The sequence below is a fragment of the Phycodurus eques genome, chromosome 15 (assembly GCF_024500275.1).
Source record: "Phycodurus eques isolate BA_2022a chromosome 15, UOR_Pequ_1.1, whole genome shotgun sequence".
In the NCBI taxonomy this organism is placed as follows: Eukaryota; Metazoa; Chordata; class Actinopteri; order Syngnathiformes; family Syngnathidae; genus Phycodurus; species Phycodurus eques.
Window position 1 is genome coordinate 4,828,582 of NC_084539.1, and position 22,174 is coordinate 4,850,755.

At 42.9% G+C, this 22,174-nt stretch overlaps 4 protein-coding genes across 5 annotated transcripts in view; 2 read left to right on the forward strand and 2 right to left on the reverse strand.

Moving 5' to 3' along the window:
• Positions 1–3,927, reverse strand: part of tprn (taperin) — a 28,884-nt gene extending 24,957 nt beyond the window's left edge. Inside the window, exon 1 of the mRNA XM_061697475.1 lies at positions 1,662–3,927. Coding sequence (XP_061553459.1) covers positions 1,662–3,728 — 2,067 coding nt within the window. The 5' untranslated portion in view covers positions 3,729–3,927. The remainder of the gene's footprint in view (positions 1–1,661) is intronic.
• Positions 3,928–5,014: 1,087 nt separating this feature from the next.
• On the reverse strand, positions 5,015–7,370 carry tmem203 (transmembrane protein 203). 2 transcript variants are annotated; one of them, XM_061699324.1, is made up of 2 exons: positions 7,270–7,370; positions 5,015–6,703 (listed from the first exon to the last, which is right to left on the reverse strand). In XM_061699324.1, exon 2 carries the CDS (start codon positions 6,508–6,510, stop codon positions 6,094–6,096), a length of 417 nt encoding a protein of 138 aa, XP_061555308.1. In that variant the 5' UTR covers positions 6,511–6,703; positions 7,270–7,370; the 3' UTR covers positions 5,015–6,093. The 2 variants fall into 2 exon arrangements, with proteins under 2 accessions (XP_061555308.1, XP_061555307.1); XM_061699323.1 differs by lacking the exon at positions 7,270–7,370 and adding an exon at positions 7,089–7,182.
• On the forward strand, positions 7,266–18,446 carry alad (aminolevulinate dehydratase). The gene is made up of 12 exons (XM_061699322.1): positions 7,266–7,535; positions 8,072–8,197; positions 8,334–8,384; positions 9,257–9,353; positions 9,677–9,812; positions 11,639–11,722; positions 12,110–12,198; positions 14,048–14,103; positions 14,183–14,270; positions 14,686–14,772; positions 14,957–15,086; positions 16,866–18,446. Exons 2-12 carry the CDS (start codon positions 8,079–8,081, stop codon positions 16,922–16,924), a joined length of 996 nt encoding a protein of 331 aa, XP_061555306.1. The 5' UTR covers positions 7,266–7,535; positions 8,072–8,078; the 3' UTR covers positions 16,925–18,446.
• Positions 18,447–21,039: 2,593 nt separating this feature from the next.
• The window catches only part of npr2 (natriuretic peptide receptor 2), a 70,705-nt gene continuing 69,570 nt past the window's right edge, over positions 21,040–22,174 (forward strand). The window contains 1 exon segment of the mRNA XM_061698185.1: positions 21,040–22,026. Within this exon segment, the coding sequence (XP_061554169.1) occupies positions 21,330–22,026 (697 nt within the window). The 5' untranslated portion in view covers positions 21,040–21,329.

Here is a 22,174-nt window from a genome sequence, read left to right on the forward strand (position 1 = left end):
ACAAAATTGGGTTTTAAAACAAAACAAAAAAAAACACTTCACTTCAATCCCCTGATTAACTGCTCTCAGTCGAGCACAGATATTTGCAAAAGCTGAACACCTGTACCCTCTAGGAGTCAGTAATGTCTGCAGTCTTCCATAGATCGGAGATACCTCAGTGTTTACTAAGTTTTGTGAAAGTGCATTATTAAGTTTTGGCTTTATCCCAAACAATAAAAAATAGTTTTGTGAGGCGGTACTATTCATAAGAAAAGTGATTCTCAACAAGTGTGCCGGGGCACATTAGTGTGCCGTGGGCGCTCTTCAGGTGTGCCGTGGGAAATTCTAAGATTTTACGTAATTGCTCCAAAAAAAAAAATTATTTACATGAAATAATGTATCTTTGTTCATCCATTTATGCCCTTCGAGGCATCGGAACAGACAGAACAAATAAACGCTCTTCTATTAGATGGCTGGACGTACATACAGTAATTAATGTCAGCACTTTTTGCGACGTTTTTGTTTGTTGGTGTGCCGTGAGATTTTCCAATTGTAAAATACGTGCCTCGGCTCCATCAAGGTTGGAAATCACTGCGTTAGAAACATGCCTGAATAATTTCATTCAACCAATTTAAAGTGAACAATGAGGTTGGGGAAGAGACAGATAATATTGGATCCAAGTCTTTCCATCTGATACCGTAGTGGGTGGGCTATGTTTATTTCCCTGCTGGTAAAAGGCTGGCTTTGGAAAACAAGAGGATTACAGCATGCCAGGTCAAGGAAACGCTAAAGCAGGCCAGCGTCTGAGAGGGTGAGACACCAGCCTTGATCTATTTGCAGACAAATGGATCAGTAAAGTTAAGTAACTACAGTAAATACACAGCAAAACTGTATATTGCTTGTGCTCGAAAAATCTACCATCAGAGAGAGCGTTGTAGTTATGTAGAGAGACTACGAGGTCACGACTAAACTTAAACCTGTTCTCCCATGGTTACGTCGTCATTCCTCACCATGAAACACTGAGCTTAACAATAGATATGTGTGACACACAGCGATGCTACAGACACAATAGAGTGAAGCGAGTGCCTGATAAACAAAGTCCTCTTACAACTCCTTAATATGAATTTAAGCGTCTCACCAGGCAAGCAGATTTTGCCATTTCTGTATCTAATTGTGATCACTGTCTGACATGAACAGCTTCGCTTTGACGCTCCAACACAGCTCTACAGCTTCTTGCCGTCTTCCTGCCTGATTGCCCTTCTGCTTCATGACAGAAGAACCGCGCTTTAATGAGATTGCTCAGCCAGCTTTTGCGGGGCCCCAAGCCAAAAAAAAAAAAAAAAAAGGGCTGCACATGGCTGGTGAAGACACACCTTCTTTAGACTCTGGCGCAAAGGGCAAGTCAAATGTGGGAAATGAAGATGTGAAATTGTCGACGCGACCCCGAGCAACCGATGGGGGGGGGGGGGGGGGTTTTTGCACAGGAGTGAAATTAATGCAACAAGAGTCTTTCTTGTGTGAGACCCTTCTTTAAAATTGGATTGAATGAAACTAGAATGACTCTCTTTAAGATTATACTGAATCCATAGAAATATTTAGTTTTTCAGGTAGTAGTCATCAGATAAGATAAATATATTGATTGTTTGTGTGTGTTCACAGCTTTACATATTATGTTGTCATACCTTCTTCCCCAGGGAGCCCCCCTTGGAGAGGCAGGATTTCCCGAGAGAAAGGTACCCACCAACGACCTCAATCTCCTCCACAGCAGGGTAGCGTTTCTTGAGCAGGGAACCCAGCTGAGAGTATGGGGCCTGAGGGGGCGTGGACCCTGGTGATGAGTCACTTGACGCATCCTGCTGGGGCTCAGGTGAACTGGGCTTGGCCTCAGCCTCCGCCCGACGTTTGGGCACCACGGTAAACGTGTTCCCCTTCCTCCTCGGTGCAGGGACACGATGCGGGGGTTCCACCTCGATGTCATCTATGTTTGTCACCGGGAGATGGTCTGCGGGAGGCGCGAGTACAGACGGGGAGGGGGGCGATGGATCCGGTGAGATGGCACGTGGAGACAAAATGGGTGACGCCGGGACAGCTGGAGAAAAGGGAGGAGAAGTCTGGGCAGGTGGGGAAAGGGTGGTAGGAGATGGAGGTGGATTATGTGAGGGCATCGGCAGTGTGGGCGATGTGGCAACAGAGGGCAATGGGTGGGGCTTGTACGGCCATTCCACTTCCTTCTCCTCCTGCTTTTTTGCATCTTTCAGTTTTTGGAGCATTACAGCAGGTGTGGACATGTGAGAAGATGGCACTCCTGACACAGGCTGCTCCGCCACTCTGTGAGAAGGGCACGCTTTAGCTGGACTGGGGGGCGCCGTGTGGCCACTTTCAAGTGAGGCTGTAAGATGTCGCTTGGGAATCACCGTGAAGGAGTTTTTGGACTGTATGCGCAGATTTGCCAGGGCCCGTGCCTGGATATCCCGGTCAGGTATTTGAGAGAGGTCTGGCTTTGGGGACGGACGGATCTCAAAGTCAGATGATGTGCGCGACACCTTAGATGAGAGGGATTCAGAGCGGGCGTAATGGCTCTGCATTGATGATACCACCTTGTTGTTGAGGGGCACCTCAGGGGTCACCTCGGGCGCCCCGTCAGGTTCGTCGCTCGGCGTGACGGCAGTCCCGCCGTCTGAGCTCTCTTGTAACCGCTGGCGGAGGGAGGACACGGGCTTAGGGGACGCATTGGTGTGCTGAGGGCTGTCCGTCTCAAGTAGGGGAGAATGTGGCTTTTGTTTGGGAGAACTCTGAAACACAACCGATGATGACTGCCTGCTGCCCAAACTTTTGACCCAGTCCGCTCTGGGCTTTGGCATCAGATCCAGTTGCGGCTTGGCCCAGGCTCTCTGCCTTCTGCCGGCACTTCCGTCTATATCCAGCAGGTTCTCTGTACTGTGAGATTTTTTCTGCAGCTTCCCATAGTTGGAGTCAAACTTCTGCAGGATTCGGCTCACCATCCCTTGACCCTCGCCTGTCTCGTTGGATGGGCGACCGAGGGTGCTGAGATTCTCCTCACTCTTGCTCAATGTGGTGTCATAAATAACAACTTCCTTGGCTCTTATCTCGGTTACAGCATTGCCTCTCCTGTCCAAGAGGTCGTTCACAGAGCTGTAACCGTTTTGTTGCCAAATGGGACTTTTGACTTCTTCGCCGTCATGAACGTAATCGGGGTCCGACTCGATGATGAGAATATTCTCTGCTCTGATCGTCCGTATACCAGGAACGTTACCGTACAGCTCTAAAATGTGCTGGATCGGACGAGTGGCGTTTTCCCGGTCCTGCCGCCTCCGTCGCTCCTTCTCCAGCTTGATGAATGGGTTCTCCTCCAACGGGCCCAGGCTCTCCTGGAGCACCAAGCTCTCCTGTCCACCGTCGTGACTCCTCGCAGTGGCCTCCGCGACCGCCGGTCTTGCGTCTTTGTTGCTGGCGAAGTGCTGACTGGCCGCGGTGATGGAGCGGTTCCGTCCGGCGTGTGCGTCGTCTCGCTCTCGGTTAGGTCCGCCGCTGCTGCCACCGTTCATCGCTTGCTCCCCGTTACTGCGTTTTGGACTCCCGCCTGCGCCATTCTCCGCGGTCGCGGCTCCCCCGGAAACCCCGCTCTTCGCCTTCCTCCTCTCCAAAATCTCTCGCTTCCAGGCCGGCATCCTCGGGCTCTCTTGCCCGGCCTCTTTGCGGGCGTACTTTACCTCTCCTCCGCCAGACATTGCGGGGGTTCCGGGGAAGGGGGTGTGAAGGAGAATATGCGGTCTCGCCGCGGCCCGGTGCGGCTCCGTAAACTGTGTCCGACTCTACCTGCAGTACCGTTCACAGTGCAGTCCCACACATCTCTGCACCCTGTTTTTCTTTTCTCCAATCTCACCGCTTCCGTCGCCCTGCTCTGTTTCCACAGCCCGTGAACGCCGCCCCGCCTCTCCACGGCAGCACAAGCGACTTCCAGGTTGCTATTCTTATCCTGATTGGCTGCTTGGTCCTGCAGCCACACCCATTTCGTCACTGTGGCGCAAACCACTCCCATTTCTATTGTTGACGCGGCCAACACGACCTGTCAATCAAACGGTGTGGCGTTCAACTTCACCTGACCTCTCCCCGTAAAAGATATAAACGCGTTCTGTACTGCACATTTTAGTTAACGTTTACCGACTACCTTTAAATAAAAGTCGAAATAAAAACAAGAACGCACAGATCACCAATTATATAAGAATATAAATGTTGTGCTTTGAGTGTGCCTTGTCGTATTCGTTGTTTCTGCAGCACTAGTATTATATTCCTTTCGAAAGTAGATGTAAACAGTGACGGCGTGTAATACAAATCAAATGATTCACGAATAAACGGAGATAATCCAGAATTGGGTGGAGGTATAACGTCATTAAGCATTTGTCACCGATGCCACCTGTCGATAATCCCGTTGAAGAGAAACATGTGACCTGAAAAGGGGATTGGTTTGTATGAATCAGCACACTGAGGACTGCACACGAGAGATTATTGTACCTCATCAAAGTTTCATTAGCGAGCCTTTTGTGCTACACTGAGTGCAATGACAAAAGAACTAAGTGCGCGAAGAGCGCACATTCTTCATTCATCATCAACGGGAAATCCCGATCACAAATCATTACATACGGCGCTTGTGGGAATTTTTTTTCTTTTTTAAAACGCCAATGCTATTAACCACGTTCACATTTTTTAAGTTATATTTTGTATGCAAATATAAATAAGGCGTCTTTTTAAGACTTTATTAAAAACACTTCTTCACAATTAATCAGTGTGGAAATCAACACGTAAGGTGGATTTTTTATTTTTTCATTACACATACACGGTGGTGTTCGGTACTTAATATTGCGCAAATAAAAATTAGGATTGTGCTGCCCTCTTAAATCTTTTCATGTTTAATAGGAAGTGAAAACGGATTTGGCATGAGTAAACAAGAACGTTTTCCACCAGCAAGCCTCTAGCGCCTCCCCGCGGCTAGAAATGAAATGTCAGACTCCATTTGGCCCGGCCCGGTCTTTTCTCATAAAAGAAAATAGATTAAATATTGGTTTATTTACATCGTATATACAGAAAAGATGCAGTAATAACATAACATAAATATCTTGTCAAGTTGTTTCCCAAATCGACATACACATAGCATGTACATTGTCAGAGGAATCGACGTTCAAACACGGCTTTTAAATACACGCAGAACATACACATCTTAAGCTTAAAAAAAGATTGGAGAGGAAAATGTGAACTAAAATGGGACAGTTTCAGATTCAGCTGCCTGTGTTAACAACATTCTTTTCAACTGTGTGAACCCCATTGTGGGGATCAGACAAAACAACAACAACAACAAAAATTCATGTCAATATTTCTGCAACGAAAGCAATCAACATTCCTGGTGCAACTTCTTGTGCCGTGTTCCTAATCCCACTGTCATTCGACTCACTATGTTGCGTGCAGATGTGCATTTCAAAGGAACTTCGGTATTTTCCACAAGATGTATTGTCTATTACTGACTGCAAAATGAAGAGGCACTATGTCCCACATCCTCACACTGATACCTATGGCTCATCACATTCCATGCAGACTAAAAAAACTCACTCAACTTGGCTGATGATAGGGCACCAAATTTCTGTACCTAGTATGCTGATTTCATTTGTTTCTGGAGTGAATCAAATCACATTTAGCATTTAATAACGCGAGTATTCTTAAGCTTTAGGGTAGAAAGATTCTGGAATGGACAGCGTTTTAATACATTGCTTTAAGAATGATTCTCTTGTCAGACTTTTCCCAAGGTGCATTAACTAAGAGGCAGGGATTTCTCCATAATACAGCAGACATGTTGAAGTACATCTAATAACCACACAGAGTGAACATTTTTGTTCAATTTGGTTCAATTAGAAATACAGACAGCAATAAAAAATATAGTGTGCAATCCATGGAACAGAGGGCTATGATTTATGTACTGAATGTTCACGCAGAACAAGAGGTGCCAAGAAGCCTACTGAAACACACAATATCGTTATGCTTCAAAAGGTTCCAACAGCAGATGGAAAACACTTCTCTCAATGTTAAAAACAGCCAACCCCCTCCTCAGTTGACTCGGCATGCTCGTATCATCAGCAGCTGAAGAAGGATGAACAGCGGTGAGACGATGAGGCCAAACCAAAGGTCTCTGGCTTGTTCCTGCTCCGCCAGCTTCTGGCACAGCAGAACCTCACACACCAGCTTCAGGCTGAGCACAGTCAGAACCCAGAGCAGCCGCAGGACCGCAAGGCGCTTCTCGTTCTCCTGGTAAAGCCGGATGGATACTATGGCTGTGAAGTAGGTGCTGAGACCGTCGGCGGCGAACAGGGGGATGAACACCAGCCACCAGCTTAGCGTGGGGGCGAACATGTCGGCCCGCAGGGCAACGAGCATGCTGAAGACCAGCAAAGCGAGTAAGTGGAGAAAGAGTTCGAAGGTGGCAAAGCCTAACCACTGAACAAGTTCGCGCAAAGAGAACAGCATGGTGGAGAAATCTGGATGGGGTGTTGGAGGACAGCTGGAGCCCTGACTAGATGTCACCCACGAGGACTTGGGAAATGTGTCTGCTGAGGGGAGTTGATGAATCTCATAGAGGAGACACTTCACTTTTGGCTACATCTTTGAATCCACCGTGATGGGAGATGTGCTCACAGTTTGAGGCTATCAGGAAACACTCCTAGAACACAAGCAGAATTATTTCTTCATATACACTAAAAAGAGAGGACAGGGCTTTTAACCTGTTTCACCAAGCAAAGCAACACCGACACATACATATTTCTCGCGTACATTCTCAATTTATGAAGATGTCATCGTTCAGGTTTGCATGATCTGCTTATGTTAAACCAAGCGAAAACTTAAATTCAGTCCAAATTGATACACAGAAGGAAAAACAAACAAACAAACAAAAAAACATTAGCATAGCTAACATTGAAGCCAACCCTGACAGTAACGCTAGTGCTACCTCACCACACACTGCCAAAGATGACATCGTAAATCTACTGTTTCATGTTACTCATTAGGTGCCATTTATGGACATTTCGTGGGACTCCACATCAGCATACCTCAATAGGAGTCGAGTACTTTCTCTTCCATTTAGCGCAATACGAAAAACGACAATCCTCACTGTGAACAAGCCATTAGCGTCGTCACTTTCAACTCACCGTTGGAACACTATCGCGAGAATACCACTTCATAGTACGGTGGCCGAATTGACTACATCACGCATGGCGCCCGGATACTCACGTCTAAACGATCCACAGTCCAATTTTGGGATGTTTGGACTCAGTTAAGAAGTAATAAATTAAGATGCGTATCGCAAGGTCATTAATTCGTGTTATGACATAAACAGGATGTCGTTTTTATTTGCGCTGCACCCGAATCGGTAGGTGGCGATAGTGATAGCTAGCGAGGGTTTGACAGTCTGAGTGGAATTGAAAGAAGAAACTCAACCGGCCACCAGTCTGCACTGAAAGAGTGTCACGTACGTGAGAACTGCCCACTTTCCTCAGGTAAGAACACTTTTAATTTAGTGTCCGGTACACTTCAACTGTTGTTGTTGGTTTTTTTTTTTTAATAATGAGTTTGTTGTCGAAGCCTTCTTTGCCTTGCTTTTTTTTCCCAAACATTTTTTTCTGGCCAAGGTGACTACGCTATTGAGTTTTTCCTGCTGTATACATAATTAACTATGTAACAAAATGTCTAAAAAGCTTTCCAAAAACTTCTAGTGTTGAGCTTGTATTCAACGATAGATTTGATAGCAATTTATAAATAGACGTTTTTAAAGGTCTCTTGTAAAACCCTCCATGGTGTTCTAGATTGTTCATATTGCACATGGCTCAACTAAATTAATGCATGCTTAGGCATGCAGATCACTTTTGTGTGCAAGTACAGCTAATATCAACGTTCGAAACATGTGGAATGCTGACGGCTACAGTAGATATCAGTGACAGACTAAACAGGTTCCCTCATGTTACAAACAAAAATATTCAAAGGTCACAGATCCAAAGTGACAGGAATTCATCTATTTTTGAATTCTCTGTCTCAGGGTCAAGATGCAGACGCCAGCACAGTCCATCATTCACAGTGGCTACTTCCACCCAACTCTCAGATCCTGGCAGACCTGTGCCACAGATATAAAAGCAGAAAACTTAATTTACCCAATTTTCATCACGTAAGTGACAAATCTTTCCTTCATCTGAATACAAGGCAAATTAAAGTGTGGGGGTTTGAATTGTTGTACGTTACTACTGGATGATTCTGTAATCATTTGTCTTGCTCTTACTGAATGTTAATTGCCTGTCCTGTAGAGACGGTGCCGATGCCGTGGAGCCTATTGCTAGCCTGCCCGGACAAGCCAGGTAGTATTTTATTTTATTTTAAATTTTTTCTATGTTTTTAAAATAGCCAAAGCTAGTTATTTATTTCTGGACTAAATTGCATTCTCGCATCCATGCTCTTAAGGGAAACATTTTTTACAAAAACGACTGGTACAACTGATAAGGGAGAGTGTTGTCCTGAGATAAAACCAAACTTGAGTTGGGGTGGATGGAGCACCAAATACTGTTTTGCGACACAGATAAGATGAACATGTGTTACACTCAAACTGGCGAACTTGCTCTTGTGAAACTTAGTAGTAAAAGTCATAACAATATAACGTTTCTACCATAGTGAGGATAAGCAGTTTTGAAAATGGATGGATGGAGGGATAGTTGATTTAATTTTGTTTCACACTTGTAGACTTTAGTCATTTTGAATGGAATTGTAGTTTAACTGCGACGCGTTGGTTTGCCTAGGTCCGAATGCAGTAATTGGACTCATACTATGGATGAGTAGAATAATAATAAACTGATTAATTGATGGTTAGTAATTTGTTAATGTGGAATCGATTGTTGATGAATCATATCTTGAAGCAATTGCGGCATGAGGGAGTTTCACTCGTCCTTTGCTGCAACCAATCAGCACTGTTCGATTCAGTCTCCACTTATTTGTGTAAATATTTGCCTAGGGATACCGAAAAGTAGAATATTAATCCTATAGCATTAGGCATTATTAGAGAGTATTAGTTTAGTTAGTTTAATTCACATGCAACTACACTAAAGCAGAATTATGGAGCCAATTTCATGGTCTGATGACACCCTTTTTATTCATTAAATCAAGACTAAAAGGAACATATTCACTCGTGTTCCATCATTTGTAATCTTAATATGCTTCTATGTACTTCCTTTTACAGATATGGGGTGAACAAACTGGAGGGAATGTTGCGGCCACTTGTAGAGAATGGCTTGAAATGTGTGTTGATCTTTGGGGTCCCTGCAAATATAGCAAAGGTATGAAAATCTAAAAAAGAGGGAAGGAACATACATACTATACTATCTAACATAACAATGGCTTAAACTGAAAGTGTCACTGTGTTTTGAAATAGATTGAATCAATCTAGTGAAGGTTAACCCGGATATGCTTCGTATGTCTTCATTGACCAAAATAATGACCTTTTATAGACTTTGGTTTTTTTTAAGGCGAGTGTTGCATGGAAAATGTACGTTGCGTGTCAAATACAGTATTTCGGATGGAAGTCTCAGTGTAAAGCAGAATTTCTGCTTATGAAGAAAAGTCAGTATGTGTGCAGACACTCTGATCTTTTGTGCATTAGGATGACAGAGGATCAGGGGCAGACACAGATGACACACCAGCCATGATGGCCGTGAAGAAGATCAGATCCCTCTTCCCCGATCTGCTTGTAGCGTGTGACGTCTGCTTGTGTCCCTACACGTCACACGGTCACTGTGGTCAGTGTCTCCTTGTATGCTAGACATTCTTCAGCAATGTTTTGTGGAACAGAAATAATATGCGGCATGACAAAACGTTGAAAACATTGTTGGTACCCTTCTATTAAAGAAAAATACACAATGGTCTCTGTAATAACTTGACGAGGCTGAAATTTGCCAAAATGCATGCTCTCGAGACAGTTTTTGGGAGAATGCTCTTCAGAAACTGGAGCTTTTTGGCAAGTTGCATCAGCTGTTTGAAATATGGAGAAGGTTATGCTTCACCTTTCTGATGCTGCTTTGCTTCATCTGGCACAGGGTCTCTTGAATTTGTGCAGAGTACAATCGAATATCAAGGCATTCTTGGGTGAAATGTGCTGCCCACTGTCAAAAAGCTTAGTCTCAGCCACAGGTCATGGGTCCTCCAGTAGCATAAAGAACAAAACACACAGTTGAAAGCACCCAAGGATGGCTAAGAACAAAACAGACTATTCTAAAGTGGCCTTTGAGGAAATCCTGTTGTACAATACATCTGTGGAAAGTGCAGAAACAAGCAGCTGAAGAAGGCACCTTTAAACCTGAGACAGTTGGAGCAGTTTGCTCATGAGGAGTTGGCCAAAATATAAAAATTAAGATAAAAGGCTACCATAATTTCCAAAAAAAACAAAACAAAAAAATATTTTTTTACATAATTCTTTTTGACCACATAAAAACAATGCCATATTTTCCTATACTGTACACACTTATTGGCCAAGTCTTGCGTTGCAGGTACACAAATATCACATATAAGAGCTGCATTAAATAATTAAACTACTCACAAAGTTAGGGATATTTGCTTTCAGGTGAAAACTTGGGATGAACCTAAAACGCTCTTTAACCTTTTACAGGAGAACCCAATTTGACCTTCTCTCGAATTTGAATCCACATGTCCAAATGTTCAGTGTTTCAGTACTTGTTTCCACAACTTGCTGGTCTCTAACAAGGTGCTGTTTGAAGCCTCGCAATGGCAAGATACTGTTGATCTATTCTTAGGCGTCGTCTTGGGCTCTTGATGTGAAAATGTGAACACCGTGATGAAGAGAACTGTTTAAAAAAAAACAAAAAATTCTAATTGAACCAGGACATGTATAAATCATTTAATGGAGCAAACATTACTTGTGATTTTTTCCATTCTGTTCCCTGCTAGAAAAGAGTGAATTGTGGAAAAGTATATTGAAATATTGAACAGTTGGACATTTTAGGTTCATTCTGAAATTGTAAGTCAAAAATGTAAGTCAAATAGTCCTAACTTTTTGTGAGTAGTGTATGAGGTCAGTCATCAAAGTTACAGGACTGGTATCCTAAAAGATATACAGTATTTGAAATACTATATACTATACTGTACTATATATATTGCGTTTTTCCCTTCAAAGTAATCCCCCAAGGAGTCCAAGTCTTTCTTGATGTTGTCCATGTTTTCAAAGTGAGTTCACTTGATGACCCCCTTGAGCTTGGGAAAGAGGAAAAAAAAAAATTGCACATGCACGGCGATATTCTTCTCAGTCAGGAGTAGTCGGATGATCAGGGCATTGTGAGCAGGCGCGTTGTCGTTCTGAAGCAGCCATGAGTTGTCCTGCCACAATGCATCTTTTCTTATCAAAGCAAACGCCACGTGACCTCTGTTGACATCCTGGTTGATTGCCTGGCTCACATTGAAGGGGAAAACCTTTAGATTGTAGTTTGGGTTTGAAATATATCTCTTGTGACCCCAGTCCTGGAACCTTTCTGCCTCGTATATTGCAGGTGCAGGTGTACCTAATAAAGTGTCCAGTGTACAGACAATCTCTATGATATTTCCTCTCTTCCAGGTATCTTGAACGAAGATGGTTCTCTGAACAATGATGCTAGCTGTTTAAGACTAGCAGAAGTGGCACTAGCCTACGCCAAAGCCGGTAAACACAATTTTCTTTTTATTTTGTTAACTTTTAAAGTGTATGTGTCATCATATGTTTTGGGTTTTTATTTTGATAAATGTAAAAAAAATAAAAAATAAATCACATCCCAATATTTCCCCTCACACAAAGGGTATAATGGGATAATTCTTGAAACAAATATTAAGTATAGGTATAATTTATGGCCACATCTTCTATGACTTGACTGGGAAAAATAACTCTAATACAAATGGGAACACTGATTCCTGTAATTGAGCTCAAAACAACATTTTGACCATATTAAGAAGAAACAGACTGGCAGGCATTGTGAGATATACCATGTCAGAGATTTTTTGGGAGTTTTAAATCAATATTTATAGTTTATTTATTATTCATGTTTTGTTGCAGGTTGTCACATAATTGCTCCCTCTGATATGATGGATGGCAGAGTCGGTGCCATCAAACAAGCACTGCTTTCTAATCTTTTGGGAAACAAGGTAAGTTGGACAAGTAAAAAAAAAACATTGGAAACTATGAATTTAAGTAAACCCAAAAAGACCGCATTATCTATTAATTTAGGAAGGCCCCCTTGTGCTCAGCCAGTGTTTCCCAGCTCAAGGTGAAAACCTACAGTGCTGTGAAAAAGTATTGGCCCCCTTCTCAAATTCTTATATTTTTGCATAGTTTCCCTACTTTAATGTTTAAGATCATCAAACAAATGAAAATATTAGACAAATATAACCCATGTGAACTTAAAATGCTCTTTTTAACTGGGGATTTCATTTATTAAGGAAATAAAAACTATTCAAATTTACCTGGCCCTGTGTGGAAGAAGTAATCCCCCCCCCCCCCCCCTGTGAAATTATGAATTAATTGTGGCTAATCACAATTTTAGGTGAATTTTCATTGATCACACCCTAGCCTGATTATCGCCAGACCTTTTCAATCAAGAAAAAATTTAAACAGAATCTTTCCCTGCAAAATCATGTCAGAAAAAATATCTAAAAAAGATGCAACAAAATGACACGATCCAAAGAAATTCCGGAACAGTCGAGAAATAAAGTAATCGACATTTATCAGTCTGGAAAGGGTTAGAAAAGCAATTTCTAAAGCTTTAGGATTCCAGCGAACCATAGGGAGAGCCATTATCCTCACATGGAGAAAACATGGAACAGTGGTGACCCTTCCCAGGAGTGGCCGGCCTACAATGATTACCCCGAGAGAACAGCAATGACTCATCCAGGAGGCCACAAAGGAACTCAGGATAGCTTCTAAAGAACTGCAGGCCTCCCTTGCCTCAGTTAAGGTCAGTGTTCATAACACAGCAATAAGGGAGAGACTGTGCAAAAATGCCATCCATCGCATAGTTTCAAGGCGAAAACCACTGCTGACCAAAAAGAACATAAAAGCTCATCTGAATGTTTCCCCAAGACTTTTAGTCGAGAGACTAATATATGGACTGACAAGATGAAAGTTGAGCTTTTTGGAAAATGTGTGTCTCGTTCCATCTGGCATAAATGTAGCACAACATTTCAGAAAAAGAACATCATACCAACAGTCAAACATGGTGGTGGTAGTGTGATGGTCTCGGGCTGCTTTGCTCCTTCAGGACCTGGACAACTTGCTGTGATTGACTGAACCATGAATTCTGCTCCTTAACAGAAAATCCTGAAGGAGAATATTCAGCCATCAGTTTGTGACCTCAAGCTGAAGCGCACTTGGATTCTGCAGCAGGATAACGATACAAAACACACCAGCGAGTAAATAAAAAATAAAATTAGCTTCAATGTTAACTTAAAAGTTCATGCTAAAAACCCTCCGCTTTTGCTGAGTTCAAACAATTCAGAAAGGAAGAGTTGGCCAAAATATCTGCACAGAGATTTGAAAGACTCATTGCCACTTGACAACAATGCTTGATTTCAGTTGTTGCTGCTCAGGGTGGCCCAAACAGTTACGTTTAGGGGGCCATTACTTATGCACACAGGGCCAGGTAACATTGAATAGTTTTATTTTCGTTAATAAATGAAATTCCTATTTAAAAACAGAATTTTAAGTTCACTTGGGTTGTATTTGTCTGATATTTCCATTTCTTTGATGATCTTAAATATTAAAAGTGGGGAAACTATGCAAAAATATAATAATTTGAGACAGGGGGCCAATGCTTTTGCATGGTACTGTGAACCATTGTATAACAAACCCAATTGAGGTGTACTACTCTATAGGTTTGAGCACAGGAGCTGTTGATCCTTTCAAGATGCAATAAGTCTTCCTCTCAGTGTCCATATGTTGCAAAAACTATTTCGCACTAATTCAAGCAATTTATGTTATGTTTGTCTTTAATTTCAGGTCTCAGTTCTAAGTTATAGCGCCAAGTTTGCCTCATGTTATTATGGTCCTTTCAGGCAAGTAAAGGTATAGGATCAAAACACATTTATGGACATTTATGTAAGCATATTGAAACTTGTCGTGGTCTCTTTGCAGAGATGCTGCACAGTCCAAGCCAGCTTTTGGGGACAGGCGCTGCTACCAACTCCCTCCGGGTGCGAGAGGGCTTGCCATTCGAGCTGTGGTAAATCTAGTAATTACACTACGCACAAAGAAGTTCACACACAGCTAAAAAAGAAGCTTCAGGATGAACTTAAAATGCACTATAACATTTACATCAGTGAAAGGTATAGAAGTGGATGTATTTGGAAATTAAAAACAAAACACCTGTGATGAATTTTGCCACTTTAGCCCCTTGTTAGAGGAGCAGGAAGTTGTGGTCAAACTATTGAAACACTGGAAAATTGGACATGTGTATTCAGAAGGTTTGAGAAGGTCAAATTAAGTTCACCTGTAAAGTTCCTAGTGCATTTTAGGTTCATCCTAATATTTTACCCAAAAGCCGAATATCCCTAACTTTTTGTGAATTGTGTAAATGTGTCCATTTGGTGTGCAAACGCTATATGTTGACGTTTGTGTAACACTGTTCTGTGCCTCAGGAGCGAGATGTAAGAGAAGGAGCTGATATGCTGATGGTGAAACCAGGTCTGCCATATTTGGACATTGTGAGAGAAGTCAAGGACAAGGTCTGTTTTAATAATGTACAGCATTGCTGTTTTACATAATGGCAAGCTTGAGAACCTTTAAAAATATATGCATTTGAAGAAAAGAAGAAAGTCGTTTTCCTCAAGGCATTTAAAAATATCGCTGCACGTCATTAGCCCATGTGTGGATGTAGTGAGTAATGTTTTTTGTTCTGTCTCTATTCAGTTCCCAGCTCATCCCCTTGCTGTGTACAATGTGTCGGGGGAGTTTGCCATGATGTGGCATGGAGCGCAAGCTGGAGCGTTTGACTTGCGAGCCGCTGTGATGGAGGTCATGACTGCCTTCCGCAGGGCAGGTGAGCATGTGGTGTGGGAAGTTAAAGCCAGAGTCATTATGAAACGCGCATTTCATCCGTTCCAGTGGTTGTACTGAGTCAGAACACATTAAAAAATAAACTGTAAAATTCAAACTGATTATTCTAGTTGATGACAATGTTTCAATGTTATTTTGCATTTCATCTAAATATTCTTGGTGCGAGATTAGATTACTCCCTTCAACAACAAAAAAAGAAAGTCGCAGCGCTCAGCGCCATACTTTCTGTGCTGTATATCTCAACAAACTCGAGAAATCCCAATACTCATTTTGATAGAGAGAATGATGTACTGTACAACAGCTTTCATCATGACGCTATACTCTGCTAAATCCAAATCCTCCTCATCACCAAAAGATAGAAGTGAAGAATCTACCGTATTTTCACGACCATGAGGCGCACTGTATTAAAAGGCGCAGTCTCAGTTACGGGGTCTATTTCTGTCTTTAACACATACATAAGGCGTACCGTATTATTGGGCGCAGGCATGGTAAAACATACGCTAGCTTAAAACATACAGTAGCATGCATGCACGCTAAAACATGCATGCTAACGTACGTTTTGAAAAAGGCAGCGGGAGCAAAACTGAGTTCGGTTGTACTTTATTGAAGTATTTAACAATGTACTCACATTATTTTTTGATCAATCCTCATCCACAAATCAGTCAAAGTCCTCATCTTCTGTATCCGAAATGAAAAGCTGGGCATATGTTCTCCATTAATCACGCCAGGTTCCCTCTCATCATTGTCGGAGTCAGTCTCGTTGCCGTGCGGCTCCTTAGAAATGATGCCGGCTTTTACGAAAGCTCGAACATCAGTGCAAGCCGACATGTTAGCCCAAGCATCCACACTCCATTCCCAAATTGTGGCGTAACTCGCCCGGCGCTGCCTCCTTGTCTTAGTGAAGCTGTGTTCGCCATCTGTCATCCACCGCTCCCACGCCGCTCCCAACTTCACTTTGAACGCCCTGTTTACACAGAAGTCCAGCGGTTGGAGTTCCTTTGTCAAGCCTCCCGGAGTGGTGGTAAGGTCCGAGTTATTGCACTCAGTTAAATGGTGACTGCAGAGAGGATTCTCCCGGCTTTTCTTTGCTCATTAATCCATTGCTCGAGTTGGTCTTCCAACTCGGGCCACCTCGCCTTGTTACCGCGTAAATTCAGCTTCGTCTTCTTGACTTGGCGAAGCTCGTTTTCCTGCTTCCTCCACTTGCGAACCATGGATTCGTTGATCTTGAATTCTCTCGCGGCTGCCCGATTCCCATGTTCCTCCGCATAACTGATAGCTTGCAGTTTAAACTGTGCTTCGTAAGCGTGTCTCTTCGTAGGTGCCATTTTCGGGGGTCCTTAGCCAAATCAATGTTGTTTTGCACAATGTATACCTACTGGGGGCGTGCCTTTAGCGTCCTCTGTCACGTGCACCCTTCCACCTTTAATGTCCGCATGCTATCCTCAGTCACGTCTGCCTTTCCTCTATATAAGCAACCTGTCGGCAGGAAATGCTCCCAGTCAGTCAAGCGGAGCGCTCATCAAAGTCACACAACAGCATTAACAGATTTTGGAACTCGGTGCATACACAAGGCGAGCCGCATTATAAGGCGTCCCGTCCATTTTGGAGAAAATGTAAGACTTTTAAGTGCGCCTTATGGTCGTGAAAATATGGTAATTACTGGTTAAACACACTGGTACATGGAAATGTCACGTTAATATGATAACAATTATTACTATACATTACTGTCTGGGCTAATTGTTTTATCCGTGTTTTTAAGGTGCTGACATCATCATCACATACTACACCCCTCAGTTGCTGAACTGGTTGAAAGAGTGAAGAATGAAGAACTGAGCCTCCCTTAAGAAGATATTGTCTCCTATTAAGCTAATGTCTCCTATTAAGCTAATGACCAAAAATCTGCACTTGAAAATGTCAGGGTAATACGCTTTTGGCAAATTCAGTAGATTTGGGCATTTATTTAAAATCTATAGTGGAAAACCGTAAGAATGTGTTCTTCTGTTATTATTATTTTTTTTTATTCTAGAGAGCCTAATATCACAGTTATAAACACTATATAGTACACTACTCACAAAAAGTTAGGGATGTTGATGAAATTTCAGGAAGAACATAAAATGCACGATAACCTTTTACAGTTCAACTTAATTTGACCTTTTCCAAACCTTTAAATGCTCATGTTAAGAGTATGGTGCATTTTAGGTTCATCTTAAAATTTCCTGCGAAAGTTAATTTCCTAAGGTTTTTGTGAGTAGTGCATGTCTGTCTCTAAAGGGCTGAACACTGAAAACGTAACAGTTAATCATAGATGTTGTTACTGTTTTCTTAAACACTATCTGCGCTGTCATTCGGATCGTCATTACATGACATTTGTGACCACAACCCCTTTGCACTAGAAATTAAAGTGTTTATTCAGAGCTCTTACTGTTGTGCCAACGTGTCGAACATGAGGCTTGCGGGCAAGATCCGGCCCTCCGCATTATTTGATGTAGCCGGTGAAAGCTTGCCCACAATTTATCCTTGACTTCTGTTTAAAACTAGCCATAACAATTGTGTTAACTAAATGCCGGGGCAATTATATAATATGAGGTGCTTATTAGGATTCCCTCACAGAACATGTTCGGTACGGGAAAGAAGTGTAACTGTCTCGTGCTTGAGCCACACAACTAGTTTGTTTATAAAAATTAAAAAAAATGCAGCTCAGCATCTAGCCAGCGAGCATCACAGCTTTCAATGTTTTTTTTAAAAAAATAAACAGCCTCTCCCAAGTTCTTTTTATGGCATAATAATTAAGACTGCTCAAATTGTTGCTGTTTCACTTGTCCGCATCCTTTATTTCTAAAAAAGACAAACTAATGATGTTGCAGTTTTCTAAAAAGATAAGATCTTAAGCTGTTGATGTTTCATTTAAATGTTATTAAACCTGGCTCTTTTTACAGATGACAAGCATTTTGCATATTGTTGTTCACTTACTGTACCAAATCATAAACTTAAAACCAAGGTATGTACTACAACTAACCAACATTTTTGGCATGCTGTTCCACCACTAGCAATGTGGTTTCACAGCTATAACTGACCCTGTACATAGAACAAAGATAATGTTACTGAAAAAAAAAAATATATATATATATATAATAAACAAAGCTGTCTAGCATTGGCTCTGGCTTTTATGCTATCAAAACATGTTCCCATGTTGCTAACATTGTGAAATGGTTAAAAAAAAAGCTTAATCAGATCATAAAAACTGACAAATACACCTTTTTTTTTTTAGATGTAGAATTTTTGAACACCGCAAATCATTTGTGGAGCAAACAAGAAACAATTATCTTAAATAAAGCGATGGAAGGGGAAACGTTTCTGAATTGGTTGTCTTTGTTGTGAATGCTCCCTGAATCAGGTTCCTCCATGTTGCTGCTGTCTGGTTTTTTTCTTTCTTTCTTTTTTCTCTTCCCCCACCTTATAAGACCCCAAGATCTCAACTGTGATTGACTTTACTTCTCTCTATGTAAGGAGTACATTTAACAAAACAACATTTTAGGGGGTAAAAGTCAAACGTTACCAGGAAAATAAATACATAAGTATAGTCCAGATACCTGACATTTTTTTACTTTAGTACAGTAACAAAGTATGTGCTCTTTATTACTTCCCACGACTGCTTTACACATGCCAGAAAATGAAGAGGCAAACAATGACCTAATAAAATGCAGTTGTAGATCATGTTAATCTCCAATAATAAACCTTGTTAAATTAATACCTGAAAATGTAAAAGACAATAATGTTAACACTTATCTTGTGACCAGTGAGTGCACCTGCCATCATTTTTCCAATGTGCTACAGTGTGGAAGGGTTTCTTTTCATAAACAATGTCCCTTGCAGGTCAAACAACAAGATTAAAATACCTTGTATAAAAACCATTATACTTTTGTATAATGAAATGCAGTGAAATAACCCGAATTTCAATGAAGTCGTATAAAATGTAAATTCCATTCCATTTTCTCCACCACTTATCCTCACTAACTGCATGCAGGAGGCGGGGTACACTCTGAACTGGTCACCAGCCAATCGCAGGGCGCATACAAACAAACAACCATTCGCACTCACATTGACCTACGGGCAATTTAGAGTCTTCAATGAACCTATCATGCATGTTTTTGGGATGTGGAGGAAACCGGAATCCCCGGTGAAAACCCATGCAGGCATGGGGAGAACATGCAAACTCCACATAGGCGGGGCTGGATTTGAACCCGGGTCCTCAGAACTGTGAGGCAGATGTGCTAACCAGTCGACCACCGTGCCGCCTAAAATTTAAATTAAAAAAATGAAAATACAATACAATGATTTGCAAATCCTTTCCAACCTACAGTATATTCAGTTCTATACACTACCAAGACAAGATATTTAATATGTATAATAATATTCAAGCTGATGAACATTTTTCTTTGAAGCTATCACTCATTTTTAATTTAATACCTACAACACATTCCCAAAAAGCTAGGACAGAGGCATGTTTACCACTGTGTTACATCACCTTTCCGTTTACCAACAAACAATTAGCCTTTAGGAACTGGAGACACTAATTGTTGAAGCTTTGTAGGTGGAATTTTTTCCCATTCTTGCTTGATGTACAACTTTAGTTGCTCAACAGTCTGGGGTCTCTGTTGTCGTATTTTGCACTTCATGATGCGCCTCACATTGTCAATGGTCTGGACTGCTGGCAGGCCAGTCGACTACTCACGGCCTTTTACTACAAAGTCAATGCTGTTGTAACGTGCAGACTGTGGCTTGGCATTGTCTTGCTGAAATAAGCAGTGATGTCCCTGAAAAAGACGTCGCTTGTATTGCTCCAAAGCCTGTATGTACCTTTCACCATGAATGGTTCCTTCACAAATATGCAAGTTGCCCATGTCATGGGCATTAACATACCCCTATGCCATCACAGATGCTGGCTTTTGAATTTTGCACTGATAACGATCTGGAACTATCTTCACCTACCGTCAAATAATGGAACCAATTGTTGTCACCTCCTCCAAAAGCCTTCTGCTGATGGTTTTGTAACCCATTCCCGCTTCGTGCAGGTCTAATCTTAGTATCCCTGACATCTTTGACAGCTCCTTAGTCTGCATCATGGTGGAAGGTGTGCTTTTTCCCTCGATGAGTTAAGATCTGTAGTATTGGGAATTGATTGATTGTACAACATGGGCACCAGCCAGACAGAATTTTGGCGGAGCGTACGAGTATGCCTATTTCACTCAATAAAATGCCCAGCATTTTAAGAGTTATGTTGTGTGTTTTTAATAATTTTTGGACCAATAGTTTGTTTATGACTATCATCACTAAACAACCACCAAACCACCCATCCATTCTCAGCACTGTTTGTCCTGCTCAGGGTCGCGGGGTGCTGCAGCCTATCCCAGCTGACTTCGGGCGAAAGGCGGACAACACCCTTAACCGGTCGCCAGTCAGTCGCAGGGCACAACTCTAAAACCTGGATTCTGATATTGGGGATCACCGTGTTTTCAGCCGACTACCCTGCACCAATTTGGTGAGTGACCGACAGGGGGCGACTCGCGCCCATTTTAGAGGTTGCATTATAAACTGCAAAAAATGTCCTAAAATCGGTTTCAGCGTTCTCTTTCATATAATATAGTCCATTTTGTCTCACAGTGACTTTTGTCATAGGCTAATATGAGATTCGCTTCTTTCATGTGCAGTTTAAGTTTTCAAAGTGGATTTATGAGGTAAAGATGAACGTGTATTGACTAGGCCATATTATCATTATTTAAAAGGAATCATTTTATGCTTGACCTGAAAATTGTGTCATTCCGAATGCATTGATTGAATGACGAGCATATGTATTTATTTGAGATGGCAGCCTGTCAGTACTTCTTCCAGTGGTATGACGTGTGGGGGCCGAGCAGTACGAGGGTCGCTCTCATTGAAGTTGAAGTCATCTGGATGGATGCTCTCACTCTCCCACACAGCGTCAGTCGGAAGCCGACGCAGTCCGTCTTTGGGCGCACAACAAGCCGTCTTGTCGCGTATGGCCCAGCCTGTCCGACAATCCAAATATGAGGCCACTGCTGACTTTGCGTGACTTGTTTTGAGAGGAGAAAGACGAAAGGGAAACGGAAGGAAAAGGGAGACTTATGTTCGGCGTCAGGGTGGGCACAGCCGGTCGTTTCTCCACTCCAACCGGTGCCGTACTTGACTCGTTGGGCCGAGCGTCATGGGCGGCAGAGCGGCGCTGGGGTGTTGCCTGTTGCTGGCCGTCTCCTGCTGCCTTCTTCCGGCGTGCAGAAGCAACATCACGGTGGCGGTGATGCTGCCGGACAACCACCACAAGTACCCGTGGGCTCTGCCGCGCGTCTTCCCGGCCATCCGCATGGCGCACGAGGATCTCCACGGCAAACACGGGCTGCTCCTCGGCCGCTCCATCAACATCCTCAACTTCAGCACCGAGGATCCCGCGGCGGGTTCGTGCGCCGAGAGCCGAGCCCAGGTGGTGGCCGTGGACGCCAAACTCTACATCCGGCCGGACGCTTTCTTCGGGCCCGGCTGCGTGTACCCGCTCGCCTCGGTGGGGCGCTTCGCATCCCACTGGAAACTTCCGCTCATCACCGCCGGTGGACCCGCGTACGGCTTCGACAAGCGGGACGAGTATCGAACCATCGTGCGCAGCGGGCCGTCCACCACCAAGCTTGGGGACTTCACCAACATGCTGCACACGCACTTCAACTGGACGTCCCGCGCCGTGGTGATCTTCCACGACTTGAGGCACGACGACCGGCCGCACTACTTCCTCTCGGAGGGCATCTACCTGAAGCTGAAGGAGGAGATGAACGTCACGGTGGAGGCCCAGCCCTATGAAGACGACTTCAAGTACTACAAGGAGCTCATTGCCTTCATGAAGGAGCGAGGCAGAAGTAAGCGCTGCTTTCATTTTTAACCTTGCCAAGTTTCAAATCAGTCCAACTTCAATACAATCATATGAACATCAGTTAAATAAGTGATTGTCCAGGTGTGTCAAATCATTTTGGTCACGGGCCACAGGTTTCCCTCACGGGCCGTCAT